The sequence below is a fragment of the Neopelma chrysocephalum genome, unplaced genomic scaffold (assembly GCF_003984885.1).
Source record: "Neopelma chrysocephalum unplaced genomic scaffold, ASM398488v2 Primary Assembly neopelma1_89, whole genome shotgun sequence".
In the NCBI taxonomy this organism is placed as follows: Eukaryota; Metazoa; Chordata; class Aves; order Passeriformes; family Pipridae; genus Neopelma; species Neopelma chrysocephalum.
Genome location: NW_020897751.1, coordinates 1,083,571 through 1,095,311, shown reverse-complemented (window position 1 = coordinate 1,095,311; position 11,741 = coordinate 1,083,571). Strand labels below are relative to the sequence as shown.

The following is an 11,741-nucleotide window of genomic DNA, read 5'->3' as shown; positions in this document are numbered from 1 at the left end:
GAGCAGAGGATCCCCGCAACTTTCCCTGTCCTCCCCCCCTCCGCACATCCTCCACCGGAGCAGGACACCGCAAAGAGCCACTGCCAAACCCCCCTCCCCAAAACACCAGCACCCCCTGGGCAGAAGAAGTTACCGGAGAGCCGGCACCGCATCCCGACGGGCTCTCAGTTTCCCTGCTGGGACTGTCTCCCTGCGGGACCCCGGAGCGACCCCCCCTGGGTTTGTCCCGTCCCCTCCCGCATCCGTAAAGCCCCCCGAGCCCGCGATCCGCTCCGATCCAACCCGCCGGCAGCAGCAACTCCCAGCGCCCGCCGCCGTGTCCCGCTTCCCCGGCGGGATAGGGGGGGCCTGGTCCCCCGGAGCCGAGACGGGGGACGAGGGTCCCCCTCCCCTCGCACCTCGGCGCTCGCTCCTGCCGCACATCTCCCCGCAAACCTGGCGCTCCCAACTTTCCCACCCCGCGGGACCACCCGGGGACGATGCGGGATGCGGGGTCGCCCCGCCCCCCCCCCCCCCGCCCCGGTCCCTGCCCGGAGAGCGGCGGCGCGGCCGGGGGATGGAAGGGGATGGAGGGGAACGGAGAAAGAGAGGCGGCAGAGAGGGGAGAGGGGTGGCGGGGGGCTGAAGGTGACCCCGGGGTGACCCCCTGCTTACTGCGGGCTCTTGGGGTAGAAGGGGAGGGTGACGTGGCTCAGATCCTGGATGTCGAAGGCGGTGGGCTCGGCCGAGATCGCCTGGCGCTTGGTCCTCTGCTCGCCCTGCAAGGTGCCGGCGCTCTGCTGCTGCGCCTGCTGCGTGGCGGGCCGGATCACCGAGCGGTACTTGTCCAGCTCGTTCTGCAGCTTCTGGATCAGTTCGTCCTTCTGGTCCAACTCCAGCTCCAGCTCGTCGATGAGCGCATCCCGCTGCCGCAGCTCCTCGATCTTCTCCTGCAGCGCGTACTGTAAATCCCGCAAAGTGCCCATGGTCCTGCCGCCGCGCTCGCCCCTCGCCGCTCCCGGCAACTTTCCCCCCCCCCCGGGGCCGCCCTGCCGCGCTCGGGCCAACTCGGCCCCCGCCGCCCCCTCGGCCCGGCCCGGCGGGGCCCCGCCGCAGCCGGACCCCCGGCACGGCGCTGGGAGCCGGGCTGTTGTCAGGGGCGATCGCGATCCGCCTGCGTCAGGCTGGGCTGGCGAGGGAGCCGAGACACACACACACACACGGCGGGAAGGAGGGAGGGAGGGAGGGAGGGGAGGCGGGAGGGAGGGCGGCGGGAGGGAGGCAGGGGCGGCGGGGAGGATGCACATGCTCTCCCCGCTCGCTCCCGCCCGGCCCCGCCGCTCCCCGCGCCGCCCACGCCCCGCGGGGTGGCCCGGCGGGGGCTGCGGGCAGGGAGGAGGGGAGGAGGGATGGAGGGAGGGGGCCGGCCGGGAGCGGCTCCCCGCGCCTCCCCGCCCGTCCTCCCGCAGGAGGAGGCCATCGGGTCCGAGCTGCGCGGTCCTGCCCTCCCGTCCCGCTGCCGGCGCGTCCCCGGTGCCCTCCCTCCATCCTCCGCTCCGCTCAAGGTGCTGCTTTTCCCTAAGGAACTCGCCCGGCTTATCTCCCCTTTACTTTGTTTTTAAATAGCCCGTTTTTGTCGCCTGCTCGGAGTGGAAGCACAAGCCGGCGCCTGGCATGGCTCCTCCTCAGTCTCGGCGAGCTTCGGGCTCCAAAAACCCAGATTTCCATGTGAATATCGGTCAAGTATGTCTGCACTGGAAAAGCCCGGAGGCAGGGCAGATGGGTTTCTGAGCGCTAAAAAAAAACCCCGTAACTTAAAATCTGGGAATTTTCCGTGTAGCCCAAGTACCCACGTGAAAGCACACTCCGGTTTCTGCCGTACCCAACGCGATCGGATTTTCCCGGCGTGCGGGATTTTCCCTCGTGCACTCGGATTCCTCCCTGTGTGCCGCTACACGCCGGCTCTACCTGTGCGATACAGTCCGCGGGGCTGCAGCACGAAAATAACAGATCAGATGAGCCGCATCGGCTGAGCCCTCGGTGCCAAATGGTTCTGGTTCCTTCCCCCGTGCCCGCGTTTGCCAAGCGATGCGCGTCGTGACAGCGCGACTCCCAAGACTGGCCCCCCAGGGAGAGAAAGAGGGGGGTGCGGGCTGGTTTGGGGCTTCCCGATAAGATCGTCCTGTCTGGAGGACTCGGCGACAAAAGCTCCCACAGCCCAGCCGAGCACTGACGCCCCGCAAGAGCACCCGCAGCGCCGGGGCTCCGGCACAGTTTCGTGCTCAGATGTTTTCAGGGCAGCACAAACAGCTGCTTCTATTCCCTGTCGGGGAGCTGGATTTGGGGAGAAGGAGGATGCAGCCAGGGATACGTTTTTTGGGGGGTGGGTGGTAGCTACATGTTTGTACCTAGACCTCCCCTGCGGGCATTAGCTGGGAATGCCAGACATCCAGACCGTGTTTATGGGATTGAGCTCTTTTGGGGTTTCTTGTTTTGGTTTTTTTTTTTACTGTTACATACTGACGCTTGCCTGAGTCCAAAGCTCCAGCTTTCAACCTGCAGATGGTCTTTACAAAATAAATTTAAAAAAAAATAGGAGTTACAACTGCTTCCTGCTCCACGCTGGTGTTGGAAAGGGCCTGGCCTCTGTTCACAGACACGAGGCTTTGTAGGATCTTCGTGTTTTTGACCCCTCCTGCATTTTTCCAGATGCACATGAAAAGGGGGGGGGGGGAAATAAGTTATGCAAAAAGCCTCAGTTTTCAGTCCCCTCGATAAGCAAAGTCCCCCAGTTGTTTTCCCAGATTTAAGTTCAGACAGCATTTTTAACTGCCTGTTCCTTCCACTCTGGCCTCACACAACTCGCCAGGAGCAAAAGTACCAGATATCCTCTGAACATTTCCATTTTAAAGAAAACCAGCATTAAATAGATGCATTCCTGCTGCCTACAAACTAGGAATCAGTGATAAATAAAATATTTTAATAGCATTCAGCCGACATGCTTTAAGTTTTATTGTTTTCCTCCCTCCAGAAGTGATACCGATGTCTGGCTGAGGGAGACAGAGATACAGTTAACTGAAGCCCACCAGGCTTCAAAGGAACTCCAGCCCTGGGGGGGAAACTGGTGCATAATTTCTCGGTGACAAGCACTAAAATCACACTACTTGGTTTCTATTAGAGGTGCCCAGCCTGGGACTGAGACAACAGCACCACGATCAGAGAGGATCCGGAGAAAACCATGAGAAATTATGGGCAGTAAAGCTGTCAAGGAATTTAGCTGAGTATATGTAGAGAATACATTTATTTACAGGTGGGAAGCAGATTTTCATAAGATCCTTGAGGCCTGAAGAGAGATTTTTACGGCTCAGTTTTAGGTTTGGGACTGTAACCAGCAGCTATCAAGTCTAAGGCCGATCTTTCCTGATTTGAGGAGGAGGCCAGAGCAGCCCAAAGGGCTTCAGAACCCGACAGCCGAGTTCTGCCACGGGAAGGCAGCTGGCAGTTGCCTATTTTTGGCTATTCCCTGCTCTCCCAAAGAAACCATGGGGCGAGTGCAGATCCTGGCACTGGCTGGTGTGCAATCTCAGGGATCCCAGGGTACTGCCCCACTCCAATAAAAAATAAATCCCATGATCCCATTCCTTTCAACTTAAAGCTCCCGATAAATAAAAAAAAAAATAAAATAAAAATCTCAGACTCTCAGAGCAGCTGCTTTGTCTTCTTGAGCCAGGGAATGGAAAGAAACAGCTTTAGGGAGAAGAATGGCAGGAATGCACCAACTGGCTTGGATTCGGGAGGACGGGGTGAAGCTGCTCTGTTTGTTAAGGAAGTCTTTGGCTACGGACATCCCAAAGGCTTTCTGTGATCCCTCCACTGTGCCTGGATGTCAAGCAAGCAGGAAGCACAGAAAAAAAAAAAGAGCATCTGCAGACAGCATCCTCTCTGCCCTAAAACGCAGCACTCCGGGGCTGGATGGTGGGAATCACAGGGAACAGGGATGTTCCTTCTCTCCACAATGAACTCACAATATTTCCTCTCTGCACAGCTCCGAGGTTTTAATAGCTTTTGCTTCTAAACCTTCCAGGGATCATCTGTCACCAAACTCACCCACTCAGCTGCTGTCTTCCGAGCTAAAACCACATTTGAACACCCTGAATTCCACAGACACTTCCCTGGATTCCCAAGGCCGAGCTCAGGTAGGCAGCAGGATCACTGACAAGCAAATGTCACCTTGCTACGGCCAGCGTGGATGGAGAGGCTGGAGATGCATCACTGACCACGTACATAAACACTTTCCTCCTCCTGGAAGCATTTTTTTTTTCTCCCCTGCCTAATCCACTCTATTCTTTTCCCAGAATATCCACAGGAGCAGACCAGCCTGTGGCAGGGAGTTGAACCACCTGGATTTTGTGATGGATTTCCCTGCTTGGTACCCAGTGCCTTCCCTACACACACATTCCCAGCAACACCTTTACAGTGAGAAGGAGGAAAGACTAAAACACAGGAAGGTGTGGAGGAAAGCAGCATGTACAGGAGCTGAACTCTTGCAAAAAGCACACTGTAAACAACTCCAATTGTATCCATCCCCAAGAGTCTCATCCATGGGATGCCACCTGCTATTCCATGTCCCCAAAATCCACGCCAGCCCCGAGGCAGAGGAAGGAGTGCCACCTGCTGAAACATGAACACCCCTGACTCCTCCCTAGGGCACATTTGGCCACTGTTTTTGCCCTTTCAGAATCACAGAACACTGAGTTGGAAGGGACCCACAAGGATCATGGAGGGCCCATATGGGGGTTTGCCCCAAGGTGCCTCTGGCTCCTTCTGAGGCCACGGTGCCCTTCAGGTTTATGTGGGGCAGCTGGAAAGTAACTCAGCCCCCAAGGGTGAGGATGAGGCTGAAACTGCTGTGTCAAAGCAGCCTCACCAAGACCAAGAAGCAGGAAGGGGCAATGTCTGGGGAGTCCTTCAGCCTGATTTCTCTGTGAAAATAAGCCCTATTTTCTTGTGACACTGGATGTTCCTCCTTATTTTGGTCCTTTTTGGAGCCTCTAAAACTGGGAGCTGAAACCCATCTGTTCCTCCCCACTGAAGGGATGGAGATATCCAGGGCTGAGCACTATTGCAGTGAGTGCTGTCATTTAAACCCCATTGATTCCCGAGTGCTGGAAGTCAAATCCACGTCTAAACTGGATTAACTTGAAGTTTTTCCTTTAGTACATTCTCAGTAAGAACCACTGAGAAAGCAGCTCTTGTGAAGAGCACACAACGGGCTCCAGCCTCCCCAGGAAATCCTCCCAGGATGAAGATCATTTGGAGCAGAGCAAGAAGGATCATTTGGAGCAGAGCAAGACTTATTAATGGCACGAAAAATTGCTCGCTGCAGAATAAGCAAGGGGAAGAAATAATCATGTGCTGTACTGCAGTTGGTAATGCATTTAGCTTTTTATATCACATTAGGGAGATGCAGAACACAAAAATGAATGTTTGTGCCATGCAAGGCAGAAGGATGAGACATAGCGAGTGTATAACAGCATGGAATTATCCATGGAACACCGTGGTTTCCAGCCCTCCTCCCCCCAGGAGGGAGTCAGAATCAGATGGAAGATCCAAGTTTCGTGTTCTCCTTAGTGAGCCCTTTGCCTGGAAAGAATAGATGGCACAAAGGACCCCATGCACTAGCAAGGTAAGGGTAACCCTTCCCTCCTTGTTTTTCCAGGCTGGAGGAAAGCCTGTATCCCTGGTTCCTGCTGGGTGGGCTGCAGAGCTGCAACATGAGGGGTATCCCCATGGGAGGGACATGAGCTTCACATCAAAATGGCACCAAAAAATCATCCTCAATCAGTTCAACAAGCCCTCCAAAGTTTGCTCCTCCCATTAGAGCACCCAAAACTGTCCCTCTGACTTCTTTTCCCCGCTAACCAGACCCTGTTCCCACCATCTCTTCCCACGTGTCTGCAGAAACCACAGATCCTCCCACGAGCATCTGACACACTTCAGTTGGAAGATGCCTTCCTAAGCCAGGTGTTTTCTCCCATGATGGCAGGGGAAGCTGGATTTTCAGCAGCTCAGGTGGGTCTCCACATGCCTTCACTTCAGTGCTGGCTCAGCAGCCCATCCCTGCAGAGTGAAGGGGATGTATTCCCATGGGATTCCTGGCAGCATTTCTCACACCCTCAGCCTAAATGAAACCTCTGGGGCTGGGCTTCCTGCAGGAAGGAGCAAACACATTTTCTGTGTGCTCCTAGACAGGAGCTGCAAACAGCAACAGGACTCCAGGTGTGGGAATTGCCACCCATGATCCCGATCCCTCCTGCCCACACACACCTCAAGTGTCTGGGTGGGTTTTTTCCCCACCTGCCAGAAAAGGCTGGACTGCCCAGCAAGATCAGACATGAGCAGAGCTTAGACAAGTCTTCCTGTGGACTGGATCAAGCCAGAAACAGCCTCAAAATGATTCAGCTGCCTTAGAAATCTCTTTAGGCTCGTATAAAGCAGCAACTTGTTCTGCAAACTGCCAAAATAAATACTTAGTGCTGCTTTGCAGTTACTACAATTAGGCACTGCCTGTGCCCCTGCTTTTCTCAGCAGTCCCAGGGCACTGACTATGTAGAGCAAAAGCAGCATTTAGACAAGGAGGGCCCTGGAAATGTAGTTTTTCCTTTGCTTTCAGCCATAAGCAACCAGCAAATGAACCCAGGGACCAATTAAACTAAATGTAAGGAAGCAGATCTGGTCTTGTAGCCATGAGATACAGGATATAAGGAAGGTGAAGTTTGCAGAAAACAAACTGAGCTGATCTCATTGGGAAAACAGGTCCATTCTGGCTCCCACACACGTGTCTGTGAGACTGGGGGCAGCTGAAACGTTTGGAGGAAGGTGGGAGCCACGCACTGGATCTGATTTCCATGGAGAGGTGGCTGGGATAGCCAGGCCAGCTTCCTTCCACTCCTCATCAGCCAGCACTGAGCTGCTGGGAACAGCCCAAGCTCAGTGACCCTTCAGCTTCACTATCTTGGGGTCACGGGGAAGGGGTGGGAGAGCTCAGTGACTCATCCCACCAAAGGACTAAAACCAGGACAACATCCCAGTGCCAGCAGAGCTCTGCAGTGTCACTCAGTCACTGAACACAGCGTGCACAGGCTTCAGGCAGATTCCCAAACCTCACTTCGCAGAGGCAAAACCCTTACAAAGCCACAGCCAGGAACCTCCAGCTCCTTAACACACTGCCTGGCACCTTGGGATTGGGCTGCCTGGGACAGGCACCTGGGCAGAACATAGATCTGACCTTCCCATGTTACAGGGACCCCAGTAGTCAGGACATCCAGGGTCAAATTCCAGCTTTGTGCCTTTGTTTCTGACTGCATCTGCACCTACAGACCCTTTCCATGGGAAACCACCTCCTTGACTGTCTTCATGTGGGACTCCAACCAGCAACAACAGCTCCCTGGGAGCCATGGGAACCATGGAATCCCAGAATGGCTTGGGCTGGAAAGGATCTTAAAAGCTCACCCATTCCCACCCCCTGCCATGGGCAGGGACACCTTCCACTAGCCCAGGTTGCTCCAAGCCCCGTCCAACCTGGCCTTGGACACTTCCAGGGATCCAGGGGCAGCCACAGCTTCTCTGGGCAACCTGTGCCAGGGCCTCCCCACCCTCACAGGGAACAATTCCTTCCCAATATCCCATCTAACCCTGCCCTCTGGCAGTGGAAAGCCATTCCCCCTTGTCCTGTCCCTCCAGGCCCTTGGAAATAGTCTCTCTCCATCTTTCTTGTCCCCTCCCTTCAGGTCCTGGAAGGGCACAATTAGCTCACCACAATGAGGTCACCCCAGAGCCTTCCCTTCTCCGGGCTGAGCAATCCAAATTCTCCCAGTCTTTGTGGAGCACTGGTTCTTGCTGGACGCTGGGAAAAACTTGCAGTGCCCAAAAGTGGGATTTATCCCTTGAGACAGAGCTGCAGTTCTTCACAGTTTACTTTTAAAACACGGCACAAACACAGCCAAACTCCTCAGTCACATCTTTTCCTCTCCCCGACCTCTGCAATGGGCTGGTTTGGTTTGGTCACAGTCCTCTGGCTGCAAGAGCTGGAAAGCAAAACTCGTGGGAAGGTTTGAACACCGAGAGACTTGTCTTCTCCCAGAATTATATTAATTGATAGCAGCTCATTTCTACAGCCTTATTTTGAAGCTGCTCCTTAACTCCCCGGGTTTAATGGTGACAAAGCACTCGCCAGCCCCGAGCATTTGCAATTCCGGGTGCTCCCTCTCATCACCCTTTCGGACCCTGCAGTGTTTCTTATCTCTCCTTGCCAGTAATGCACCACTCACCTCCCGTAATTGCCTTGGTCTGTTGCGTTGATTTATCCGGCCTTCAAAACAATTCATTTATATTTGAAATTGGATTAGAAATAAACACGTATTCCGCTGGCCCCGATATGAAAATAACCAGCACGTTACCATTATTTCAGCACAGATGCATTGAGAGCACGTGCCCTGTCCCTTTGTGTAATCAGATTAATTCCCCTTGCTTATTAAAAATTATTATTTGGCCGTTTCAGGTATTTCTAATAATAAACACAGATGTTAAATCTGTGGTTTACATGCCTGAGCAACGGGATGGTGTTTCTTTAAGTTGCACTGAGAGTCGCCTTCGTTGTTAAAAACAGATTTGTGCTGGAATTTACTCTGAGGTCTTTGACGCCTGCACGTCCCGAGCTCCTGCACGTATTTCACTGAAGCACCAGACTCGCATTTAGGTTTCTAGAAGTGTTTATGGCCACAGTTCCAGCCACGCTAAACCTTTCCTTGCAGAAAACATTTCCAAAAAAGCCTTTGCGCTCCAGAGTTGAGCCCTGTGATCATTTAAAGGCTTAGAATCGATGGCTGCTCCCCACGGCGGCCCCGGCTCGTCAGGGTACCGAGGAAACATCCGTGAATCATCCAGGCACAATCTGCAAACAGGAGCTCACCTCGGCTCGCACAAAGGTTTTACAGCGCTCCACTGACTTCTACAGCTATTTCTTATTTATGCTTGGGGAAACTTCATCAAGTCGGGCTCTCAGAGCGCGTCAAGTGTTTATGCTCCCCGTTTTCTCTTTGTCACTGTTCGCTGGCACTGATTGCTCTACTCAGCGGAGCATTAGGGGCCGTTGTTTGCCTGATTTCCTCGGCGCTGCCAACATCTTCCCCCCGACTGCCCTGCTGCGCCGGGTGAGTCAGGGCGCGGAAAGCACTTTCATTCTCACCTTGCCGCAATTTCTGCTTCAAATCAGCAGCTGAACCCCCCGGGTGAGACGGGGCTCCCTCCTCGCTGCTGCTGCACCGCCACTGCTCCATCTCCTCACCCGGGAACCTGGGGCTGTGGTGCCTTGCCTGCCCCCAGCTCCACCTCCAGCCGGTTTTGCTCTCACCTTGACTCCTCTCCCTTGCACAGCATTGAATCGTGCTGGGAAGGTTCTCCTGTGCAGCCCTTCCCCACCATAAAACGTGCCAGGAAGGTTTGCTCCTGCACGTTTCTCCCCACCACCTCCTGATCTTGGATTTGGGTGGACAACAGCACAATTTTCACTGCTGGGGAATTATGACAGCAACCCATGGGAGCTTCCTCAAACCTGGAGGGAAAAAGCCTTTGGAAGTGACGATGCTGCAAAGGCAACGTGCACTTTGGATCTGCTTTGCTGTTCTCTAGGAAGATTTCTAGGTTGGTGTTGTCCTTTCAGAGAATCCCAGAATGGTTTGGGTTGGAAGGGATTTAAAGATCATCTCATTCCACCCCCCTGCCATGGGCAGGGACACCTTCCACTAGCCCAGGTTGCTCCAAGCCCCGTCCAACCTGGCCTTGGACACTTCCAGGGATCCAGGAGCAGCCACAGCTTCTCTGGGCAACCTGTGCCAGGGCCTCCCCACCCTCCCAGGGGAGAATTCCTTCACACTATCCCATCTATCCCTGCCCTCTGGCAGTGGGAAGCCATTCCCCCTTGTCCTGGCACTCCATCCCTTGGAAATAGTCTCTCTCCATCCTTCCTGTTGGCCCCTTCAGGTCCTGGAAGGTCACAGTTCGGTCACCCCAAAGTTTCTCCTCTCCAGGCTGAACAATCCCAGCTCTCCCAGCCTTTCCTCCCAGCAGAGCTGCTCCAGCCCTCTGATCACCTTGGTGCCTCCTCTGGACTGGCTCCAACATCTCCACATCCTTCCCGCGCTGGGACTTCCCTGCAGGAACCATCTCTGTGGAAGCTTCACCATCTCTGCTTTACTTGAGCAGCTTGGCCCGAACAACAGGGCGATTTTTTTTTTTTAATTCCCGCGTTTCTGCAACCCGAATACACAAAGCTCGGCGTGCAAACCCATCTCCAAAGCGTCTGACCCGCTGTGAAAAGGGCTCCGTGTCAGAATCGGGGGGATCGATATCGCCGGGGGCGAGAGGCAACGCGCTTTGTGTTTGTGCTCCCTGGAACAAGAGTGTAAAATTCTTGTTCAAAAACACCCCTGCTCCTTTCTAGATGCACAGAAATCAATTTATTTTTGCTTTACACACCCTCTTCTTTTTTTCCCTTTTTTTTTTTTGCTCAGAAGCCACGACCGGCAGCAAAACGAGTGTTTTCAGCCCCCGGTGCCACCTCCCCGCTCTGTTCCCTTACATGGCCCTGCAGCTCTGGCAGGCACCGCATTCCCCGCATTCTTCCCTTTTCCCCCCTGCTTTTGAGAATTCTCGTTTGCTTCGAGGAGCGGAGAAAACGCCAACACGAGGAGTAATGCCGCCCTCTGCCGCCCTGCGCCTTCGCAGCAAATCGCCACCGTGACCAAAAAAAAACCACCACACCCCCCGACCCAAAACACTCAGAAAAAAAAAGGCAATATAAAATCAAAAATGCCCGTGCATCAAAAAAAAATTAAAATAGTATTGATGAACCCCAGCGTTGTTTCCTCTGCTATATCGATATATTCTATTTCTCAGCAAGAGGGCAGGATGAATATTAAGAGTTTTTTCTCAATTAGACACTGCAATGATGAAGAAGTGAACATATGGCACATTAAAGGGGTTATTTATACAAAAATGGGCATTTATATATATATATAAAACCACGGTGCTGTCTACATGTCCCTTAGAGTAATCAAACTCGCAGCCTTCTTCTTAATATTCGGTTTACTTAAAAAGCAAATTATTTCAGAGCTGTAACAACTCTACCTGATGTCCCAGCAGAACAGACAGCACATTTTAGGTGGGGTTTTGTGCCACACCACATTTTAGGTGGGTTTTCTCTGCCACACCTGTGTGTGCTCCCCATAAAGAGAGGCAAGAGATCGATTTGTTGCGAGTTGGAATCAATGATTTGATCCAATAATAGGCATAAAATCATTGATTTGCACCAGTTCCTGGCTCAACACCCAGTACATGGAACAACTCTCTGAGCGTGCACGTAAAAATCAGGACACACAAACCTGAACATCTCTACTTTTTGGCATCAGTGACCAACTGAATGACCAGTGTGAAAAAGGAAGGCATTTTGTTTTCATTATATACCACAATTATGTATTTGGCCTCATTTTTTAAGGTTCTAAGTTATTTTCAGGGGTCTGGCTCTTTTTACTTTCCATTTATATTCCCTTGTAAACTCTCAGAAAAGCCAATTAAACTTCAGCAGCTCCTGCTAATATCACAAATAATAAATAAATTAATAAAATTAATTAATAAAAACCATTAATAACAACAATTAATAAAAACCATTAATAAAAACCATTAATAAAAACCATTAATAAAAA

The 11,741-nt window shown here is 52.8% G+C and overlaps 1 protein-coding gene across 2 annotated transcripts in view; it reads right to left on the bottom strand.

The window, feature by feature from the left end:
- The window catches only part of PRKG1 (protein kinase cGMP-dependent 1), a 358,823-nt gene that overhangs the window by 327,924 nt on the left and 19,158 nt on the right, over positions 1-11,741 (bottom strand). Inside the window, exon 1 of one of the 2 annotated variants that reach the window (XM_027692989.1) lies at positions 655-1,011. The exons of the other annotated variant lie outside the window; for it this stretch is intronic. Coding sequence (XP_027548790.1) covers positions 655-965 — 311 coding nt within the window. The 5' untranslated portion in view covers positions 966-1,011. Of the gene's footprint in view, positions 1-654; positions 1,012-11,741 lie in introns of those variants that run through there. 2 annotated transcript variants of the gene reach the window in all.